The sequence below is a fragment of the Tiliqua scincoides genome, chromosome 10 (genome assembly GCF_035046505.1).
Source record: "Tiliqua scincoides isolate rTilSci1 chromosome 10, rTilSci1.hap2, whole genome shotgun sequence".
Classification (NCBI taxonomy): domain Eukaryota; kingdom Metazoa; phylum Chordata; class Lepidosauria; order Squamata; family Scincidae; genus Tiliqua; species Tiliqua scincoides.
The window spans coordinates 1,752,239-1,776,005 of NC_089830.1; the positions used below are offsets into that span (position 1 = coordinate 1,752,239).

Consider the following 23,767-nt stretch of genomic DNA (forward strand, 5'->3'; position numbering starts at 1 on the left):
GGGGGAGGGTCATTTATTAGCAGGGCCACTGGGGGGGGCGTGAGCCTCTCCCCCACCAGCAGCATGGTGTGGCTTCTCAATTGCTGAAACATGGATGGTGTGCCTTGACAATTTTAGTGCCTTCTCAGTGTGCCATGAGATGAAAAAGGTTGAAACTTGCAGACGTGAATTGCGTATTCATGCTGCCCTTCCTCCAGGGATATCAGGATGGCAAACCAGGCTCTCCCCCCTTGTTCTCCTCACAACAACCCTGTGGGTTTGGTTAGGCTGAAAGAACATGTGGGACTTTCCACCTAAGAAAGATTGAGAGTTGGACAGAGTTTTCCACAGAGCCAGGGACAGAGAAAAAGACGACGGCCACAAGTTCTTCTCTGGATTCCAAAAAGACATGGACAGCACTGCCCTATTCCCTTTTTCATTTTTGGATCAAGGGGAGAGGAGAAGGTGGCTGCTGCCCCACCGGTCCTTCACCTGAGGCAACCTCCTCAGTTGGCCTTGCTGGAGGGCCGGCCCTACAGGTTGATGTTCTTCCATGCTGTTCTCCTGAAGGTGCAGTCAGGCCCGAGCTGAGCAGGCAGAGATGATATTTTTAGGGCTGCCAGTAAAGCAGCATGTGATCTGAGAGGTGCTAATGGGGAAAGGGCAGCAGCAACTCACAGCCAGGAAGAAAAAAATGAGAGAAACCCACAAAAAGCAGCAAAAGGACTTCTTTAAGTGACAACAGGACACAATGATCCAATGCATTTTGCTCTTCATCAGGGGAACAGATTCAGTGTGCTCAGAAGGAACTCACAGTTCAAAATGCTTCCTAGCAGTTCAAAAGCCCCTAGTGATGAGGAACAATTATGCCTGAAATGCGTCGAGATGAACTGCGCTCTCGCTCAGTGACTAAGAGATTGAGCTACTGGCTAGGAGCTTTCTCCTTCCGTCTCTGCCTTGAATTCACTAGGCGGTGGTAAGCCACATCTTCTTAGCCTCAGTTATCTCCCTCTGAAGTACGGGGATAATAAAACTCTTGCTTACCTTACCACAGTGGTTCTTAAACTTTTTAGCACCTGGACCCACTGTTTTAAACGACAAGCTTTCAGGACTCACCTAGCTTTGCAAGACTTAGGGCACAATCCTCATCAACTTTCCAGCACCAAGGTAAGGACAATGCAACTCCAAGGTAAGGCAACAAACATTGCTCTTCCTTGAGAAGGCTGCCCCCCAACTGCAGGATGCAGCACATGCCCCACTGGGACAGCTATGCCAGCGCTGGAAAATTGGTTAGGATTGTGCCCTTAAAAAAAAAAAGGGACCTAGAAAGAAATAATATTTTAATTTATTCACAAGTAATATTTATTTGTTTGTTTGTGTTTATGTTTATTAGAAAAAAACAAAAATCCATTATGATGCTGCCCTTATGAATAGTCTCAAGGCTTGAGGGACTAAGGGCCCAATCCTATCCAATTTTCCAGCACTGGTGCAACCACTATGCAACCCTAAGGTAAGGGAACAATTATGCTCATACCAGAAGAGGGCCTCTGTGACTACCTACCCACCACAGGATGCAGTGCATGCGCTACTGGCATGGCTGCATCGGCACTGGAAAACTGAATAGAATTGGGCCCTAAAGCCGCAATCCTAACCCATTTTCCTGCACTGACATAACGGCAATGCAACTCCGAGGTAAGGGAACACACATTGCCTTACCTTGAGGAGGCCACCATGACTACACCCCCAACTGCAGGTTGCAATACTTGCCCTATTGGCACAGTTATGCCAGTGCTGGAAAGTTGGTTAGGATTGTGCCCTTTGGGATGTGACCCGGCCGTCACCTGCCCCCACTATAAGTCATTGACGGCCTTGGAAAAAAAGCACACCAGAAAATGCTAGACACTCAGGACCCAATCCAATTCAGTGCGCACCAGCTCACCGCCACAACCTTTGATAGAATACAGCAGTGGTTCTCACAGGTTTAGCACCGGGACCCACTTTTTAGAATGAGAATCTGTCAGGACCCACCAGAAGTGTTTTCATGACCAGAAGCGACATCATCAAGCAGGAATATTTCTAACAATGCTAGGCTGCAGTCCTACCCACACTTATCCAGGAGTAAGTCCCATTGACTATCATTGTTAAAAGCATATACGTAGAAGCCCGTTAAAAGTACAGATCTGTAACATGTCCCAAATGCAGTCACATAGCATGGTAGCATCAAGTCTAATATATTAAAAATAAAATATTGAAATGAATGGGGACCCATCTGAAGTTGGCTCACAACCCACCCAGTGGGTCCCGACCCACAGTTTGAGAAACACTGGAATACAGTCATTTCAATGTGGTCTGTTTCCATTCTGCATTAAATTACCCATTGAATGATATATAACATGATGGTGTTATTCGAAAATACCAAGATTTGCGCAGTTTTGGCTGCTAATGGTGTCACCCCCCCGAGGTTGTCACCCAGTGAGGTCCGCACCCCCTGCACCACATTAGTGACCCCCAATGGATTTATTGTATAGCTATACAATGCAGAGGAACAATGGGTGAGTTGGTATGACTGAACCCAAGGGCCTTATTACTATGGCTGCAGTTTAATCAGTTAATTGAATAGACCAGTGGTTCTCAGAGTGGTGGGCTGTGATCCACCAGGGGAACCGGAAGCAGGGCGTTCCTCCTTCAGGGGAGTGGCCCTGCAGGGATGACAGTGAGAGTGCTGCAGCCATCATGGTGCTGCCGTGATGAAGGGGCTTTTTCCTCACCTGGGGGGACAGTGTGGCCTTTAACAGCGTGTGGGGGGATCACAGCCTCCTCTTCGAGCCCGCCACTGCTGTAAACAGCACTTATCTCTGATTGGAACCCACTTTTGGTTTCTGACCTGATCCCTTTTTGGACACTTGTCTGAAAGTTACATAAGAACATAAGAACAGCCCCACTGGATCAGGCCAGAGGCCCATCTAGTCCAGCTTCCTGTATCTCACAGCGGCCCACCAAATGCCCCAGGGAGCACACCAGATAACAAGAGACCTGCAAGGCTTCCTGGGAATTGTAGTTAAGAACATAAGAACAGCCCCACTGGATCAGGCCAGAGGCCCATCTAGTCCAGCTTCCTGTATCTCACAGCGGCCCACCAAATGCCCAGGGAGCACACCAGATAACAAGAGACCTCGTCCTGGTGCTCTCCCCTACATCTGGCATTCTGACTTAACCCATTCCTAAAATCAGGAGGTTGCGCATACACATCATGGCTTGTACCCCATAATGGATTTTTCCTCCAGAAACTTGTCCAATCCCCTTTTAAAGGCGTCTAGGCTAGACGCCAGCGCCACATCCTGTGGCAAGGAGTTCCACAGACCAACCACACGCTGAGTAAAGAAATATTTTCTTTTGTCTGTCCTAACCCGTCCAACACTCAATTTGAGTGGATGTCCCCTGGTTCTGGTGTTATGTGAGAGTGTAAAGAGCATCTCCCTATCCACTCTGTCCATTCCCTGCATAATTTTGTATGTCTCAATCATGTCCCCCCTCAAGCGTCTCTTTTCTAGGCTGAAGAGGCCCAAACGCCGTAGCCTTTCCTCATAAGGAAGGTGCCCCAGCCCCGTAATCATCTTAGTCGCTCTCTTTTGCACCTTTTCCATTTCCACTATGTCTTTTTTGAGATGCGGCGACCAGAACTGGACACAATACTCCAGGTGTGGCCTTACCATAGATTTGTACAACGGCATTATAATACTAGCTGTTTTGTTCTCAATACCCTTCCTAATGATCCCAAGCATAGAATTGGCCTTCTTCACTGCCGCCGCACATTGGGTCGACACTTTCATCGACCTGTCCACCACCACCCCAAGATCTCTCTCCCGATCTGTCACAGACAGCTCAGAACCCATCAGCCTATATCTAAAGTTTTGATTTTTTGCCCCAATGTGCATGACTTTACACTTACTGACATTGAAGCGCATCTGCCATTTTGCTGCCCATTCTGCCAGTCTGGAGAGATCCTTCTGGAGCTCCTCACAATCACTTCTGGTCTTTACCACTCGGAAAAGTTTGGTGTCATCTGCAAACTTAGCCACTTCACTGCTCAACCCTGTCTCCAGGTCATTTATGAAGAGGTTGAAAAGCACCGGTCCCAGGACAGATCCTTGGGGCACACCACTTCACAAGTTGGAACTTGTTCCAACTTCACAAGTTCCAACTTCACAAGTTGGAAGTGAAGTGAATCAGAATAGCACAAAATAGCACCTGTGCAAGTCTGAACAGATAAATCACTGATCAATAGTGTAGCTAGAGGGGGTGCAAAGCACTAAGTTTTGCAAGGAGCCTCACTTCGCCATGCAAGGGGCCCCTCCCCTTCTCCTTCAGCCCCTCTTCTTCAGAGCCATTCCGGCCCCTAGAGCAAAGTAGAGGCATATGCTCTAAGGGTCAGAATGGCTCCAAAGGGGAGGGGCCGCTTTCACGCTGCAGTGAGGCTCCCTGCAAAACTTAGTGCTTTGCACCCCCTCTAGCTATGCTACTGTCACTGATGCCTTTGTCCATAAGTTAGAACATCTTGAAGATGATCAGCTGTAACTTGATTGCTGCCTACATATAAAGAAAACGGAAGTCTGGTGTGTATTTACAGTCAGCAGAAAGTGCATTAGGAAGTGTTTTTCATACACACACACAGCTAAGAACGTCGTTATTTTGACTATTATGTTCCTCGTTAATTTTTACCACTGTGCTAAGTATTGCTTTGGCATTTACATGCAGCTTAGGGGGAAGGTCCCCTGCCTTGCTCGCTTTCAGAGCACACAAAAGCGGCTTGCTAGCCCACTCTGTTAGCAGTGGCTTGTCACGGTTCTTGAAAGGCAGCCAAATCTTTTATTGAAAGCCTGACAAGAGAGGTCTATTTATCTAAATTTTCTGGGGATCAGCTGATTTACAGGGCACTAATGAGGGGCTGGGGGTGGAGTTTGCAGTGATTTAAATGGAACGCACCACTCCTGTGGAAGAGAGAGCCCAACTGCCTTTGCAGGAAGACGGTTGACCAACAGCCTCCAGCCAGAACTCTCTTTATTCAGCACTAGAGAGCAAAATCTCAACTCTGTACCTACATTCGGTGCTAAGGAGAGCCAGATCTTGGAACCTCATCCCTGGGTGCAGTCAGCAAAGAAAAGAAGCTACCCAGAGAAGGGGATGCCCTGTTCTTTGCAGGGGTTCATCAAGATCTGTGACCTCAATGGGCAGCCTTTACCAAGGACAGGAACTGAGAGTTGGCAACCTTCAGTCTCGAAAGACTCTGGTATCGCGCTCTGAATGGTGGTTCTGGCACAGCGTCTAGTGTGGCTGAAAAGGCTGATTCGGGAGTGACAATCCCTTCCACACTGGGAGCAAGTGCAGTCTGTCCCTGGTCTGTCTCCCTGGCTATGGGCCTTCCTTCTTAGCCTCAGACTGTTGGCCAAGTGTCTCTTCAAACTGGGAAAGGCCATGCTGCACAGCCTGCCTCCAAGTGGGCTGCTCAGAGGCCAGGGTTTCCCATTTGCTGAGGTCCACTCCTAAGGCCTTCAGATCCCTCTTGCAGATGTCCTTGTATCACAGCTGTGGTCTACCTGTAGGGCGCTTTCCTTGCACGAGTTCTCCATAGAGGAGATCACGCAGTCATTATTCATTGCAAGGAACGGGGAAGCAATATTAAAATGGAAGAGCTGTGTATACTCTGTTCAGCGGTTGGGCAGTGCCCGAGTTCAAGCAGGCCTGACTTCCTGGAGGTCCCATTAGCTGGCCTCCCTTCCTCTCTCACAGCCACAGGCTCTGAGAGGGAGTGCCCTTGCCTCTTGCAGCTGCCTCCCACACAATAAACTGGAACCAGAGAGCAAGAGCACGGCCCTCCGCAGAAGGGAATGGGGGAGTTGGGAGATTCCTTTGATTTACTCAGAGTGGTGCTTCCTTTTCATCACTTGCTTCTGCTTGGGAGGGAAAGGAAATTAGATTGTCAGGCATGGAATGGAGAAGAAAAACAATTCTGATTCTCATTGGTTACTTCTTGCAGCTTCTGCCCTTGATTATCAAATGCTGTACTTTGACTCAAATCGGCTTCTAGTCCCAGGGCGGGCCAAGACCTTCTGGCGTCTGAAATGGTATCAAATGCTGCCCCTGACCTGGTCATTCACCAACCACTGTCTTCGCCTCTCTGCCCCCAGCCGTCCACATGTTTTCAGTTGGTTCATAAGAACATAAGAACAGCCCCACTGGATCAGGCCATAGGCCCATCTAGTCCAGCTTCCTGTATCTCACAGCGGCCCACCAAATGCCCCAGGGAGCACACCAGATAACAAGAGACTTCATCCTGGTGCCCTCCCTTGCATCTGGCATTCCGACATAACCCATTTCTAAAATCAGGAGGTTGCGCATACACATCATGGCTTGTACCCCGTAATGGATTTTTCCTCCAGAAACTTGTCCAATCCCCTTTTAAAGGTGTCCAGGCCAGTCGCCATCACCACATCCTGTGGCAAAGAGTTCTACAGACCAACCACCTGCTGAGTAAAGAGATATTTTCAAAAGAGTCTATTCTAACTCTCCCAACACTCCATTTTAGTGGATGTCCCCTGGTTGTGGTATTATGTGAGAGTGTAAAGAGCATCTCCCTATCCACTCTGTCCATCCCCTGCATAATTTTGTATGTCTCAATCATGTCCCCCCTCAGGCGTCTCTTTTCTAGGCTGAAGAGGCCCAAACGCCGTAGCCTTTCCTCATAAGGAAGGTATAAGCCTATCCTCATAAGGAAGGAATCAACAAGGAAGGAATCATAAGGAAGGAATCAAAAAAGTCCAATTACTTTTCTCCCCCCCCCCCGCCCCGATGACCAAAATAATGCCAGTCTCCAGAAAGCTGACATGGAAAGGTGCTATACGAGAAAGCAAAAGATCAGCAATTTTTTTGTCCCAATTAGCTCACACTAGTGAAAACTCCTGTGCACAATAGCCCCCAAAACTGTTCCAGTTCATGTTGGGCTCACCAGGGCACAGCTGCATCTTGGCCCCCAGTGGGTGAGAGGTGACCCCCCCCATATCTCCTGGCAATCTGAGTTCACTCACATGTCATCTTCCCTTTTATGCATTTCTGACACCTGGAGCCTTTTCCCTTGGAAAGAGAAACATTTTCCCTGGCGCCACGACCATCCGCGGCTAGTACGAGTGACTTCGCTCAGCAAGCAATGAATAATTTAGTTGCCTCGGGAAGATGGATGCCATCCGTCACTTGGGAAGGCTAAATTATTCATGGCAAGGAAAAGAAATGGCTGGCATGCGATCCTATTGGGCTTTTCACACCTTCTTGGGATGCTCCAGATTGCACATTTAGGGCCCAATCCTAGCCAACTTTCCAGCACGGATGCCGCTGTGCCAACAGGGTATGCGATGCATCTTGCAGTGCGGGGGGGGGGGGGGAGCAGTCACAGAGGGAATGTTTGTTTGCATATCTTGGAGCTGCACTGAGGCTGCATCAGTGTTAGAAAGCTGATTAGGACTGGGTCATTAATGAACGGGCCTAAAAGGAGGGGCCTGGTCCAATGACCAGTTCCCCTGGGGGCTGGGGTAAGAATAGGCCCTCAGTTTGGCTGTACTTGTCATAAGAGGCGACTAAACAGCCAACAGGTAGATGGGAATCATTAGCCTGGGAAGGCAGCTCATCTGAGAGAAGGAAAACTCTGATCCCAAACCTCCACTGCCTTGTGGCTACATCCAGTTATGGAAGAGGCTTCAGGAGTCAACCTCAAGGCAAAATCCCTGAGGCAGTTCATGGCTGAACACAGTCACGTTCTGGCAACTCCTGCAACGCCGCTGGAACCAACCGTATTGGCCTCTGCCTTTCCACTGGACCATTTCAGCGATGTGGAGAGGGGGGATTTGCTGCATGGGTAACAGCCTATCTTCCATATCTACTTTACCCAGGCTTCGCGCACTGGAGAGGACACTCTGTTCCAGAACCACCATTCAGAGCGCGATACCATAGTCTTCTGAGACTGAAGGATGCCAACAAGAGGTCCAATGACACAAGCAGCTGTTTGAAGTTGCAATATCTTTCAGGGAGGCAACGTTTCAGGTGGTTTACCCAGCACTCCAAAAGTCCCAGACACAGGAACAGGGCCTAGGATGGGAGAAAGGAAGAAGGTGGCAAAGGGTGTAGCAGATAGGGGAGTCAAGGGAACAATGCATTGAAAATCAGGGAAATAGTTGGGGGGGGGGAGAGAGAAGTGACGTTTGAGGTCTTTGTCTGCAGGCTGAGTAGTGCTTTCATCAGCAGGTGAGCTCAGGCACTGTCTTTGAAACGCTGTTCAGAGGACCTTAACCAAGAAGAAGCGTCAGGCTCAGCACGAAACAAACTGAGAAATTTGCCTAGGGGTATATGATGACTTTTTAGCATCAGGATCGGGCCCCTCATGGCCCCTCATGGCTCCTTTTGTCCCATGGGGGCAAAAATTGGGCTTCCAGTTTGAAGCAAGCTTCTTCAAAAGCCTGCTGGCAAATGTGTAGTTTGGTCCTAAGCTTGTGGTGGCCCCATCTCCTTCCTTCCTTCCTTCCTATCTTGTCTTATATTAAATAGTCCCAAGGCAGGCAACAAAGAATATTATTAGGTTTAGGTTGGCAACCTTCAGTCTTGAAAGACTCTGGTATCGCGCTCTGAAAGGTGGTTCTGGAGCAGCGTCTAGTGTGGCTGAAAAGGCCGATTCGGGAGTGACAATCCCTTCCACACTGGGAGCAAGTGCAGTCTGTCCCTGCTCTGTCTCCCTGGCTATGGGCCTTCCTTCTTTGCCTCTTTGCCTCAGACTGTTGGCCAAGTGTCTCTTCCAACTGGGAAAGGCCATGCTGCACAGCCTGCCTCCAAGCGGGCCGCTCAGAGGCCAGGGTTTCCCACCTGTTGAGGTCCACTCCTAAGGCCTTCAGATCCCCCTTGCAGATGTCCTTGTATCGCAGCTGTGGTCTACCTGTAGGGCGCTTTCCTTGCACGAGTTCTCCATAGAGGAGATCCTTTGGGATCCGGCCATCATCCATTCTCATGACATGACCAAGCCAACGCAGGCGTCTCTGTTTCAGTTATTATTATTATTATCATCATCATCATCATCATTAGTTTACAAAGCAGTTTACAGAGAAAATCAAATAACTAATGGTGAATATAAATAATTTACAATAAAAACACTGTTGAAAATGTTAGGAGGCAGATCAAAAATACAATACTCCATTTGGGTAGCAGATACAAGAAGGTCAGCTTCACAGCTACAGAATCTGGAATACATGTGACCTCCGACCTGAGTACCTTCTTAAGAGCTGGGTGAGAGGGGGACAGCCTCCTGCAGTTCCTGAAGTGGAGTGTTCCACAGCCAGCAAGGTAGCTACCACAGAGAATGCTTGGCTTGACATGCACACCTGTTGATCCCAATTCAGAAATGACACATGGAGCAGAGCCTCCCCCAAACATCTTGAACACCCCTTCAGGGTGGTAATAATAAATGCCTCCCCCCCCCCAGTGTGACCCCCAACAGGAATCAGGAGATGTGACTTCCCAGGAAATTCTCCCCTTTACATAAGTTTAGCTCCAGGGAGATCTATTGTAGGTCAGAATCTAGACGTGGCAGCTGGGAGTCTGTCAATGCAGGTAGAAGAACCGGCCATTTCAATAAGGATCCATCTGGGGGCTACACTGAGAACCTCCGTGAGGGTCCAAGGGCATGAACCAGGAGCTAACTATAGGAGAGGCATGTGAAATAGGGCAAAAACGTAGTAGAGATTGGGGGCGTCAGCACTTTGCCCTTGCCTTGGTTCCAATCCTGTTTGTGTCACACACACCCCAGCTATTCTAATTTGAAGAAAGAAAGAAAAATCTCCCATTGAAAGTCATTACTTGGACCTGGAAGATCTCAGCTCAAACGCCCGGTCAGCTACAAAGTTTCCTGGGTGACCTGGGGCCTGTCACTGTTACTCAGTCGCACCTACCTCACAGGGTTGTTGTGAGAACAAAATGCGGGAAAGAACCATGTACACCACCCTGAGCTGGGTGGAGGAAGGGCGGTATTAAAAAATGTGAAAAATAAAATAATCAATAGTGTTTGGGGGTGTGTGCACAGTTGGGATTGCAGTGGGGGCAAATTGGCAACACCCCCTAACTCTGCCATGGTTTAGGCCCCATTTCACATGTCCTCTCATTTTTAAAAGGGGGATTAGGGGCCATCACACAGCTATTTAACATGTCATTTCACCCTTGCCTTATCATAATAGATGCGAGGACTTTGTACCTTCTAAAGCACTATACAAATGCTCAGTGTCAAGTGTTCTTAGAAATATCAAACTTGTTTGCAGTGCAGGGTCTTCTGTCCAGGAAAACTGATGGAGACAGCACCTCTGAACATGTACAGAGTGTTTCTCCATCCCAACGAGCAAGAGCAATGAGTTTAATGCGTCTGGGATTAGTTGAGCAACTTCTAGGGCAGAAACCTTGCTTCCCAGGCACCCACCCAGGACATCTAAATTTGGAAAATAATAATAATTGCGGCGAAACCTTGAATTACAGTCAGAGGTCCTCCCTGCAGCTGCTCTATGTTGCTATTTTTCCCCCAGCAGAGCTTACTGCTGCTTTGAATGTTAGAGCTGGTTTAACTCTCCAGCAGTCAGATTAGCTCTAACCGTGTCTAGTCAGCGGCATTTGTTACCGAATTATGACAGTGGCAAGCAGTACACACAGATGGGGTCTCCAGCAAATAGAGAGCTTTGGCACCTCTAAGCCATAATTGCGTTTAGGAAAAAACCTAAATTCTAATCTGGAGAGGGTGACAGTTGCTGGAGTCCCACTCATAGCAGGAGGCAGCATTTGAGGTGCCTCAGGAACTTTGAGTTCTCAGGCTAGCCTATATTTCGGGTAAAACTATCTGCTTCATTGCCATTTGGAGCCCAGGTATGGAAACTGGAGAATGTTTGGTGCAGCTTTAAATAATATATCCCCAACTATAATCTACTGTGTTCTTTTCAGCTCTTGTTCCAAAATAAATGACAGGGCTGCTGCAGAGGTCGACACCTCTAGTCACTCACGTCTCATTTGTCCTCTATTGCAGCTCCCTCCTGCCAGCAAGGAGCTGCTGAGATCCCCTCCGGTGACCATGTTGAATGGGGAGACCAGCTCCTCTGCAGCCAGGAATGTGGTCCGGAGCTCCAGCATTAGTGGGGAGATGTACAACATTGAGAAGAGCAACGGGGGCAACCCGGACTCGGCGAGTCTTTCGTCCAACAAGAAGAGGCGGTCCAGCCTGGGGGCGAAGATGGTCGCCATCGTGGGGCTGTCACAGTGGAGCAAGAGCACCATGCAGCTAAACCACCCTGGTAAGGCACTGACCTGGTTCCGTCTTGCAAGGGGCGGGACATGCGGGAGGGGAGGCTGGCCTTAGCATCCAGAGAGCTACCATGCCTTTGGACTCGGTGTCTCTGGCCCCTCCACTGCAGGTGTCTGGTCAGCTTTCACCAAGATTCCAGCAGATTGTGCGTGCATGGAACGTGAAGGGCAAAGTTATGCAGCCTTGGCTGATGGAGAAATACCTCTGCCCTGGAGCCCTGGGAAATTCCCAAGCTGGCTCGGTAATAGCAGTGACCAGGTTGAATTGGGGGAGTTCAGGATAGAAGTTCCATCAGTTGAAGAAGCAGAAGTGTGGCTAAGGCACCTGGCACCGAGGGGCACAAAAATTGTTAATACTCTCCTATACCTCATACCCCATACCCACCCATAACAGCCCCCCCATAAGATAGAGGCCCCCGAAAGGCACTGTTTTGGGGGGGGGGAACTAGAAGTGCCTTTCAGAGGCCTGTAGGAGGCCTTCTGAGGCCTGGGGGTCACTGGGTACCTTCTGAGGGCCCGGGTGCCACACCTTGAGGGGATGTTTTAGAGCCCTCTGAAAGGCATTTCCAAAGGCGGCCTCAGAAGGCCTCTTACAGGCCTCCAGTCCTTCACTGAAAACCAGAAGTGCCTTTGGAAGGCTTCTAAGACACCCCCTCAAGTCGTGGTACCCAGGGCAGTATACCCCCCTTAGCTACGCTACTGTGAAGAAGTCTCCACCTATGAAGAGTCGGTCCTTGGCCTCTTTAAACGCAGATCTGATTCACAACAGGGTTTGCTGCCGTCTCTGCTGCCCGTCAGCCCTTCCCGCCACTTCCCTGGCTACTTCTCAGGCAAAACTCCTTTATCACCAAGATAGGAGAGTGGGTGATCTCTCCTTAAGGAGATGTGATGCCTCTTCAAATGCCACCGGCCTTGCCCAGGGACATGTCAGCCTCAACCACCTCTTCTTTCCTCAAGTTGTTCTATTTTTTTCCCCCCTCACTTAGCCTTTGATGTGCCTCACTCCTTGGATTAGCTCCTTGTGTTCTGACATACGCACTTGGCTGTGGGGGCACATTTTTCCATGCTGAATGTCTTGCCCTTGCTATCCACCTAGCTGATCACGACTGTGATTTTGGCTGCAGCTGAGCCGTGGGCATCGGGGTCAGCTGCTGCTTGCTGGCTCTGTGCTTGCTAAGGCTTTGCCTCATCCCTGGAGCCGGGAAGGGTAAGTGCATAATGGGCAGCTCATGCAAGCTCAGCCACCTGCCCTTTTCCTTCCCTTCTCTTGCCAAAACTGTGAACAAATTATAATCATTTAATGAGGGGAAATCCCATTCCCTTCTGTCCTCTCTCTGTCTCTGCTGGCCTCTTTCTTTCCTTGTAACCTCCAACATTTGATGGAGGAAAATAGATAACAGACATTTTCCAGAAAGAACACCAAGTATTTGGGGCAGCGGTCTTTACAAGCCACGCGGCAGAGATGCACCCATGATGATTAGCAGCAGGATTCCCAAGGCAGCTCATCTACCACCAATGGATAGTATAAACCAGTGTTTCTCAAACTGTGGGTCAGGACCCACCAGTGGGTTGGGGCCTGACTATTGGTGGATCGTGAAACTGACAAGCTGATAGATGACAAGGAAAAATGTATTGGGCTCTATGGAAAGTGAAACCGAGCAGAATGTGTGCATTTACTCTTGAGTAGGCAACTGTGCCTCAGTGACGGGCTGGCTGAGAGGAATGCAATGCCACCAGAATTGTCCAGATCCGATGAAGGGAGGCCCCTAAAAAAACACTTGAGAGGGATGTTCCTCTCCTCCCCATTCCAGCTGACAAGGAAAATGTATTGAGCCCTATGGAAAGAAAAGCTGTGTCACATGCACGTGTTTACTTGCAAGTAGGCAAGCATGCCTTGGCTCCAACTGAAGGCCAGGCAAAGGGGAATGCAAGAACACTAGAATGGTCCTGATCTGATGAACATGGAGCTCAATAAATGCTCCAGAAAGTGCCCCCACTCCACCATAGTAAAAAGGATAAAAACAGAGCTTTGAGCAGTGGGTAAGGTGAAACCTTTTTTGTTTTAGTCTCGTAAGGTGGTTCCTGATAGAGCAGGGATGTCAACATAGGGCCTGCGGGCTGGATGCATCCTCCAGAAGTTCTTTATTCAGCCCTTGAGCTCTCCCAGCACAACCTGCAGCTGCTGTGCTGAGGTATCACTGCTGAAAGGGCAGCCTGCATGATAACTGGGCTCTCCTATATCTTGAAAATATGTTCCAGAGTTGTGTATTTTCTCTACTGCCATTTGCAACTCATGCATACCTGAGAAAAAAGAGCTCGTTTCCGGCCACGACCTGCTTAATGACATCACTTCCTGCTTGATGACATCACTTTCACCCCTTAGCAGGCATCATGAATTGTATTCGGCCCACTGAATGAAAGGCTTTTGACACCCCCACAATAGAGGGTTTAAAAAAAAAAAGGATCCTGGTGCTAAAAGGTTTCGGATCCATTGGTACAAACAATGTTGATGCAAGAAATCTATTTCTTCACTCATCTAAGCCACTTAAACATGGTCTTTTCCAGGTGCACAGAGGTGTTCACCAACACATAAGAGAAGGGATTGTGATCTAAAAAGCCCTCTTAAAACAACAACGTTGTCAGTCAGCCCATTAGCAGTAAAACAAAATAAAACGGCAAAACGCAAGAAGGATCCTCCTGGATCAGATTCAAGATCTGCCGAGTCGAGCATCCAGCAGCGACTAAGCAGATGGAGCAGAAGGAGCTGCCACCTGTTGGGTCAGACCGCCAGCCTGCCTGGTTCAGCACTGTCAGCACAGACTGGAAGCAGCACTACAAGGTGTCAGGCAAGGGTTTTTCTCTGCCCTGCCTGGAGATTCTGCCAGGGATTGAGCCTGGGGCCTTCTGCATGCCAAGCAGATGCTCTTCCTGAGGGCCGGGGCCCTTAACAAGGAACTGCCATCAAGACTAAAGCTACCGTCCTGCCCACACTTTTTTGGGAGTAAGTTCCATTTGACTCAATGGAGCCTGCTTCTGAGAAGACATGCTTAGGATTACACTATTAATAGTCATAGGTCTATCTACCATAAGTTTGTCTTATCATAAGTACATCAGAAGAGCCCAGCTGCATCAGGCCAAAGGTCCGACTTCCTGGATCTCACAGTATCATATTCAAGTGCTGCTGAGCAACTGTTATCCTGCACATGCCTGATTTTGTCTGATCTCGGAAGCTAAGCAGGGTCAGGCCTGGTTAGTACTTGGATGGGAGACCGCTTGGGAATACCAGGTGCTGTAGGCTTATACCATAGTCTTTCGAGACTGAAGGTTGCCAACCATTTGAGACCCATCACTTCCCTTGCCCACCTCTCCCCTCCCATAAACTCCCTCTTTCCTCCTCCTCCCCACCCTATTCCACCCACTCCCACAACTCCCCGCCCCTACTCCCAGTTTACCTTTGCTGCCAGAGGTAGCCAGCAACAGGCCTCTGACACCACCACTGTTTCCACTGACCGGCCCACATTTGTTGTTGAGAGCAACCTTGTGAGGACTGGGCTGCTCATGTGGGAGGGAATAGTATGTTCCATTTGGGTTCTTCAAGGAAGGATGGAATACAAAGATACACACAAGAGGTGCGAGAGAAAAACAGGCCCCTCCTGGGTACTCTGGGAGGCAGTCTCAGCCACTGAAGACTAGGCATGGTCCTTTTGCAATCCATCATTCTACATTTTGGCATCCTTAATTTTCAAAATAAAACTTATTGTGAAATTGCCGAAAGGGTGGAGAAAATAGGGCTTCAGAAGAACAAGGGCTTGCCAGTTATTACAGCTTCAGGACATTTTTAGCTGCCCAAAATAGATATTTCTGGGGGGAAGCCCACAAAAATGAAAAGCCCATTAGAATAATCTTGGCATTTTATCCAACTCGTTCTTTTGTGTTCTTCCAGTTTTGGTCCTTGTTGGTCCAGCTGGTATTTTGAAGAGGAGTTTATTTGGAGTCGGTAAAATTTGCACATTTCAGATGGATTGTGAGGGCTGTAATTATCTCTGCAGAAGCTAAGAAAAGCAAATGTTGTAGGGGAGGGGGATGGAGGAGGAGATAACTTGGTGATGATGGAACCCAAAGAAAGACTCTCCAATGAGAACATTCAAGAGAGAACTTTAGGAAGAGTTGCAGTGGAGAAAAGCAGGCTGGGAAATACTTTAGAGACGAGCAAAACATTGGGTCCCCTTTGTCCACATGGAGAAAAGAGGAATAAATCCCGATTGGTCCTTGTGTGTAAATGCACCCTGCGGGGTTGCACAGACAGCCGAGTAAGGCCCCACTCTCATGGAGCTTCCAGTCTAAGGCAGGGGTTTCTAAACTTTTTTAGCCGAAGGGCTGCATCAAATATCTGGCACAGTATCAAGGGCCAGAAAAAAAATTTAAATATAAAATTTAAATAAATGCATTAGAGATGGAATTTAGATGAATGAATAAATGAGTGGGCTCAAACGTCCAGGACTTCTCCAAGAACGAACACAGTCCAGGAAATAAAGCACACACTTAAACGGACCCCCATTCTCCCACCCCACAAGCACAACTCAGGTTGTGTTTGGTCAACTGGGCTAGAGGCTCTCAGGGGATCAGAGGCTGGCCGTGGGCCAGATAGAGGCTCGCCACAGGCTGCATCTGGCCCTTGGGCCGGGGTTTGGAGACCCCTGTTCTAAGGGCACAATCCTATGCATGTCTACTCAGAAGTAAATCCAATTGTGTTCAATGAGATTTACTCCCAGGAAAGGGTGGATAGGATTGCAACCTCAGGGCGCAATCCTAACCAAATTTCCAGCATGGAGGTAAGGGCAATGCAACATCAAAGTAAGGGAACAAACATTGCCTTACCTTGAGGAGGCCTCTGTGACTGCCACCCAACTGCAGGATGCAGCACATGCCCCACTGGCACAGCTATGCCAGTGCTGGAAAGTTGGTTAGGAGTGAGCCCTCAGTCAATAAGAGAAGGGAGGGCTGGTGAAGTTTTGCACTCATAAAGTACCAAGTTCAATCCTAGGCACCTTCAAATAAAAAATCTAGGGCAGCCAGCATGGGAAGACCAATCTCTGCTGAGATCTTGACAGAGCAGGCATCAGTGGGCTAGAGGAGTACGCAAGATTTTTATGTTAGGATCTGATCTCTCTTTGCTATTAAGCCATTCAGTCCACTTTGATTCACTTAAAACTGTGTTCATTTCACATCACCCTTTTTTGTCAACAGAGGGACTGAGTGAGTTTACCTTGTAGCAGGCCTGAGTGATGCGCTTCTTCTTTTAAAGTGCATTTGCATTGCAAAAGGAATGTCAGCCTTTCCTCTAGCCAACTCCTTCCAAGAAAAGACAGTGATGGGCACCTCTGATGTTCTCCTCTCCTCCACAATGCCTCTTCTCCCACATTCCTTCCCCTCTTCCTTTTCCAGCAGGGTGAGTGGAGGAGCAATGGAGAGGGGGCAGATAGAGGAGGGGGTACCTGCCAATCCACTGCCCTGAGGTGGCCAACTCAACCAGCCTCACAGATCGGACGGCCATACCCAGACATGGGGGTGGTGCACACCCCCATTCCACCCGAATCATCCCAGAGGCAACCTCTGCACATGCACATGCCCCCATGGATGAATGGGAAAGGCAGGTGGGTGAATGGGCCTCCAGCAGGTTGGAAGGGAATCAGAGCGCCCAGTGGGCATGGCAGCTTGGGGAGGGTGGCAGGCAGATGAGTTGGGGGCACATCCATTTGCTATCCCTCCCAGGATGCCCAGGTGCTGCCACTTCACATAATCCTTCAGGCTGTTTCATGGCAAGGCTGGTCCTGCTCTATCCTTCTTTTTACACTTTAGAAGCAGGTTTTTAAAATGTGAGAATGCCCACTGCTCTGCCCCACTGCAAGAGAAGCTTCCCCAGAGCCTTCAGTTCCCACATGAATGGAAGGCATTCATTCTGTAACAAATGAACATCGAACTGAATGAACCCAGATTTGGTTCAGTTTTCTGTCCTAGCTGGACCAGTTGTCGAACCCAGTGATTCTCAACCTGTCGGTCCGGAACCCACGAATGGGTCTGGAACCAAGTTTTTGCTGTTGATTTGTGAAATTTACAGGGTAAATGAGGCTATGTGCATCAAGAGTTAAGCAGGCTGCTACTGGGGGGGGGGGGAATACTGCTGCTCAATCACATTATAGCCACACCCCTGGCATTTATAAAACAGGTGGTAGCTTCTAAGGCTTCAAAAAGGTCTGAGATCCACTGGTCTAACCCACTATAAGCTAGTTTCCTCTGAGCATTGACTATGCTTCCTCTCAATGCTAATTAGGAAGAGACCATCTTTCCAAGGAACTGCAGAAAATTAAAATCCCACTACCCCCAACCTATCTGGCTCCAACATAAGAAAAGAGAGTGGACAAATCCATAGCAGGGATTAATTAGCTCAGTTAGCCATGACACTAATTTCTGACTGCTTAGTTCTCTTTTGCCTCCACTTTCCTCTCTAACACCTGTGGTGCAGCTTGCCAGAATTCAGTGCAGGGAAAAAGAATTGGAGGGTGGGGGTCTTTAGGGCTGATTGATTCCTGAAAACCACTTGTGTGGGAGCAGAACAAGATACGTAGATCTCAGCTTCTGTGCAGAATACAGAACACATAATAAAAAGTCTTTTCAAGCTAGAAAAAAGCTGCCTGGGGGGACATGATTGAGACACACAAAATTACACAGGGGCTGGATAGAGAAGATAGAGGGATGTTCTTTTCACTCTCACACAACATCAGAACCAGGGGACATCCACTGAAATTGAGTGTTGGGAGAGTTAGAACAGGCAGAAGAAAATATTTCTTTATCCAGCATGTAATTAGCCTGTGGAACTCCTCCCCACATGATGTGGTGATGGCACCTGAAGTCTTAGATGCCTTTCAGAGGCAACTGGACAGGTTTATGGAGGAAAAGTCCATCACCTGTTACAAGCCATGATGGGTATGTGCAACCTCCTGGTTTTAGAAATAGGCTACTTTAGATGGCCAGGTGCATGGGAGTAGCAACAGGATGTTGTGTGCCCATTTGTGTGCTCCTGGAGACATCTGGGGGGCCTTTGGCCTGATCCTGCGGGGCTCTTCTTATGTTCTTGCATCATCCCAGCAAACATTCCCAGTTTACAGGTTTCAGGACCGAGAACAGAGGGGAGGACTTTTCTGCAAGAGGAACTGGTGAAAGATTGCTGTCCCATCCCTCGTGTTCCTGCATACAGGAATAACATGCAATTAACAGGGGAGACACGGGGTGGCTTCTATTTTTTCTCTATGCAGGCTTCAAGGGAGTCAAAATTTGCAGCTGCTGCTGTCTGGCCTGGTTCAGCTCCCTGCAGATGGGCGCCCGCATCATAGAAACCACCTCCACAGCCCAAGCTAAATCAGAGTATCAGAGGCCAGCAGGCACAATGGGAGCTGAATTGCAGCATATCTTAATTCTGAGTCCCTGAGGCTGTGAGCCAGGGAAGTGAAATGTCATGTGTACGGCACTAGGGATGTTATTCGCCACTAATCTTCCGGTCCTGGCTAGGATCTCTTTAAAACCACGGGGTGCTTGAAAATGCCACCCGGGACAGGATTCTAGACTCCGAATCCCATTCTGTCATTTTCAACTCATTCTTTGCTTCTCCAGGAAGTCCCCAGTTGTATGGGACCAAGTGAGCAGGCCTGCGTAGACCAAAGAAGCTGTGGAGGAGGCAGGGTCATGGTTTGATTTCTCCCCCTTCGCCCCAAATGAGAGACCGCCAGGGACAGGGGCCCAGTTTTGCCCTCTAAATGCACTTCCTCTCAAGTAAACCAAGGGCTCCTGAATGAACTTGCCTAGGCGTAAAGGACATCTAGGAGGCCTTTCTTCAGGCCATTCCACCTGCCAAGGTCCAGCTCCAAATTCAATGTTATGTTATGTTAAATGCCTAGAGTGCCCCTCTATGCCCTTTGAGTGCCCTTTTCCAGCCACACCAGACGCTGTTCCAGAACGACCATTCAGAGCGCAATGCCAGAGTCTTTCGAGACTGAAGGTTGCCAACTCACCAGAGTGCCCCCGCCCTAATCCTGACCTGTGTTGAAACAGGCAGGTTGATCAGCCTGTTCTGTACCCAGCGCAGGCTAGGTGGTGGCTGGAGGGCAACTTATAAAAACATAAGAACAGCCCCACTGGATCAGGCCATAGGCCACCCATCAGTAGGGTTCTTCTTATACAACCATATAATAGCATCAGCAGTCCCCTTCATAGGAGTCTTTGTTGGGCAATGCGAGGTATCGAAGCCCCGTGTTTCTGCACCTGCACATTCCGGTCTGCATAATGTGGGTGCATTTGTGGAGCTATTTAATCCTCCCATGGAGATTCACATGCCAGTATTCCTGGGGACGGCTCCTCCTGCATGTACAACGAGCATGTTTGCCCTTCCACTGGTGTTCTGTTTGTTGGCGAGTGACTCAAGAGGTTGTGCCGGCAGCTGGCAATTCAGGTCGTGTTCTGCGGAGGTGAGTCACAGATGATAGGGCCAGAGGAGCTGCCGTATCCAATCATTTCTCTTCCCAGACCAACCTCATGCTCCAGGAGAAACAAAGCAGCTGGCCTTCTGGTCCTGCTCCCTCCACACACACTGTGGTGGGATGTGAGGGGGTGGCAAATGCTGGCAGCCTCACTCTTGACCTTCAAAGCAAGAGACTCAAATCCTGATGCGCAGTCAAAATGCCTCTAGGGTGACTGCACCAAAACGTCTTGTAAGATGAGCCTTGATGGATCAGGCCAAAGGCCCATGGAAGCCCACACCCACTTGTGCACAGCAGCCAACCAGATGCCGCTGGGAAGCCCTCAAGTAGAAGAAGCCCCACTGAATTGCCCCATTGCTTTCCTGCAATGGGGAAGGCCCTAAACTACCCATTGCTCCCCTGCAAGTGATATTCAGTGGCATGCCTAGAGACTGCCTGAAGCTCTCATGATTAGCAGCCATTGATAACCCTTTGATCATCCATGAATTTGTCCCATCCTTTTTAGAACCATCTCAGCTAGTGACCATCACCATATCTTATGGCAGTGCATTCCATAGATTCACAGCCCTACCCAAAATAAAAACAAAAAAACCCCACCCTTTTTAGTCACCAAGGATGTTTAAATGAATTTAGGATATTTGGGGCATGCTGAATTTTAAAAAATGGCATTGGTTTGCCTGATTGACTCTAGTTTTGGGAGTGCAGCATAGCCATCTTATGTGCTGATTCAAGCTAATGCCATGGCCTTCTCACGAGGAAGTTGCGTGAATCAGCTTATAAGGTAGCTATGCTGTACCCCCCCAAACTAAAGCCAGTTGGGCCAAACCAAAGCCATTTTTTGATTGAACACCCCCCAAATACCCAACAAGAGATCTAAGTTTTATGACAACAAACCATGCACAGGCCTATGTTGTGCATTTTTTATATTTTCACTTACTTACAGTAGTTTTATCCCACCTTTCTCCCCGAAGTGGATTATGTGAAGAAGCCCTTCTTGCCCAATCCTATTCAACTTTCCAGCTCTGGTGTAGCCACAGTGTGGTCCCATGGTAAGGGAACCATGTTCCCATACCTTGAGGCGGCCCCACTGTGCCCCTCCACTACAGGATGCAGTGCAGCACCAGCACTGGAAAATTGGATAGGATTGGGCCTTCATCACCTTTTTTCTAAAAGGAAAGTCCCACTTTGAAAGAGAGAGATCTAAACCTGACCCTTGGAGCACAGAACAGTTCGGACACACAACTCCTGCCACACTCTCCCCTGAGACGAAGCCCACGAACAAACGCATTAGGACCAACAGCCAGAGAACAGAGCAGGAACCTACTCTGGCTCTGCGGAAGGGAAGGACTGGAGGGGGGAGACAAGGAGGGGAGGGGTTGTCATGGCAACCTGTGAATGAGACACCAAGGCGTGTGCGGTGCTGGTTAGGGGGGGCGGGATGCGCTGGCTCCATGTCGCACACGGTGTCTCTTTGGCTCTTGTCTCATCTTGTTTGTTCCCGTCTCAGTCAGCCGGGTTCTGTCTCAAGGGTTGCGACCTTTGCAAAGTAGCCCTGCTTCCGTGCCTTGAACAGACATCTGGCAGAAAAGAAATTAAGCAGGGGAAGTTTTCCCCATCATTTTATCTCCCTCATGCCAGGAAATGCTGCCGTTAGAGGCACAGGAGCAGAGCAAGGGGAAAAAATGGCAACCTTAAACCAATTGATCAGTATCCCCATTTTCTCAACCCCCATCGTCCTCTTCTCTAATGGAACAAGAGTGTGTACAGGTTGCTGCATTCGCACATTGCCGTCCTTTGGAAGTGCTAGAGCAGGGGTGTCAAACCCAGTTCATACAGCAGCCCATGTAGTGTTCATGGCACTTGCCGAGGGTCGCAAGTGGCATCATTAGACAGGATGTCACTAAGCAGATGATGGCCAGAAATAAGCACTTTTGTTTTCATGTAGAAGCTTGTAAGCTGCAAACAGAAGAGGAAACAGGCAAACCTTGTTTATATCTTCAAAATATGGCCCAATTATCAAGCTGAGACAGCCCAATTATGATCAACAGTGGCAGCACAGTTATAATTCAGTCCAGGCTGAGTTCTGAACTGCACAGGGCATCCATGTGAGTATTTTGTACCAGGGAGCACAGCAGCCAAATGGGCTAAGTCTCCCCACCTTTTGTTCTCACAACAGCCCTAAGACGAGGCTGAGAGAGAGCAAGGTTGCAATCCCATGCATACTTTCCTGAGAGTAAGCCCCATTGAAGACCATGGGACTTACTTCTGAGCAGACAAGCAGAGGATTGTGCTCTAAGTGGCCCAAGGTCACCCAGGAAGCTGCATGGCTGAGTGGGGATTTGAACCTGGACCTTCCAACTCACAAACCACTACACCATCCTGGCAGAAATCTCAACAGAGTGTTGGCAGCTGCTTTGCCAGATTCCCAGTCCATAGCCTACACCCACTTTATGCTAATTAGCTCCCCTTCTTTCCCCAGCAATGACCCTGGTTCTGCCCTGCAGCACTGCTGGACCCCACCACCAGGGTAGCTTACCTGTTCAACCTTGCAGAGGTCATCTCTCCTCCCTGCAGCTCTTCCCAACACTACAGCAGCACGTTGATCCTCAGCAGGTCTTGGGCAAGGCAGCCACACACCAGTCTCTGCTCCAGCAGCATCCAAAGTCCTTTCACACATCAGTCCATCAGCCGGTCCAGTAGTTCATCAGCCATTAATGCAGTACCCAGTCTTTCCCACACCAAACTCTTCCCTTCATCAGATGCTTTTATGCCTGAGGGCCCTATTGCCTTCAAGTGGCTGCAGCTGTGCAGCACATGCTCTACTGAATGCCCAGGCCTTCCTCTTAAAGGGGCCACTGCTGACACCACATCCTACCTCCTCGCCAGATCTTCCAAGATTCCAATACAATTCCAATGTTGGGCTCCTGTGGTGCAGTGCTACAGTAGCACAGTCATTTTGGTGTCAACCCCTGATGGTGTCCCTGGGTGTAGTCCATACTCCCTGCACCCACCCTAGTGATGCCATGGTCTCCAGGTAAGGCTGGACAACACCATTCCAAAACCCTGCAGAGCCACTACCAGCTGTGTAAACGCTGACATAAATGGACAGAAGGTCTGGTTCAGTACAAGGCAAATTTCCTGTGTAACCTCATCAACCCTCTTTCCATACTGTAGAGCAGGGGTGTCCAAAGTTTTTGGCAGGAAGGCCACATCATCCCTCTGACACTGTCTCGGGGGCAATAAAGAATTAATTTACATTTAAAATTTGAATAAATTTACATAAGTTTACATAAATGAATATATTAAAGATGAACTTATATGAATGAATGAAGGTCTTGAAATAGCTCAATACCTATAAGAGGCCTTGCAAAAAGCAAGGCTGGCCTTTCCTTTGCTGCTGCTACTGCATCACAGACGTGAAACAGTAAGCAGTGGAGGGAGCCCTCATCCCACAGCACATGCAAGAGGTCAAACAGTTGCCCTCACACTAAGAGCAGTTGCATCAGGCCAGTGTGGGCTTCAACAAATCTCTGGAGGGCCAGAGGCTCATTGGAGACTGGGGGCTCCCTGAGGGCCGCATTGAGAGGCCTCGAGGGCTGCAAATGGCCCCAGGGCCGGGGTTTGGGCACCCCTGCTGTAGATGCAGGGGAGATATGCATAGGAGCAACTACAGTTCCTTTGCCCTAAGGATTGCCAACTGAACAGGAAAAAAAATGCCCTGGCCTGCTCTGGTTGGCTCATTTAACTAAGACATCAACTGCAGAAATCAGGAGGTGAAAGTTTTCAGGGTATGGAGGTAAATTTGATGCAGACTAGCGTAAGATCAAGCAATTGCTAAAGCTACCAGATCTGGGCTTGTAAGGAAGCTGTGGATGCTACTGACTCCTGCA

At 49.0% G+C, this 23,767-nt stretch overlaps 1 protein-coding gene across 1 annotated transcript in view; it reads left to right on the forward strand.

The window, feature by feature from the left end:
- Window positions 1-11,074: 11,074 nt before the first annotated feature.
- The window catches only part of RIMS3 (regulating synaptic membrane exocytosis 3), a 28,914-nt gene continuing 16,221 nt past the window's right edge, over window positions 11,075-23,767 (forward strand). Inside the window, exon 1 of the mRNA XM_066638950.1 lies at window positions 11,075-11,336. Within this exon, the coding sequence (XP_066495047.1) occupies window positions 11,117-11,336 (220 nt within the window). The 5' untranslated portion in view covers window positions 11,075-11,116. The remainder of the gene's footprint in view (window positions 11,337-23,767) is intronic.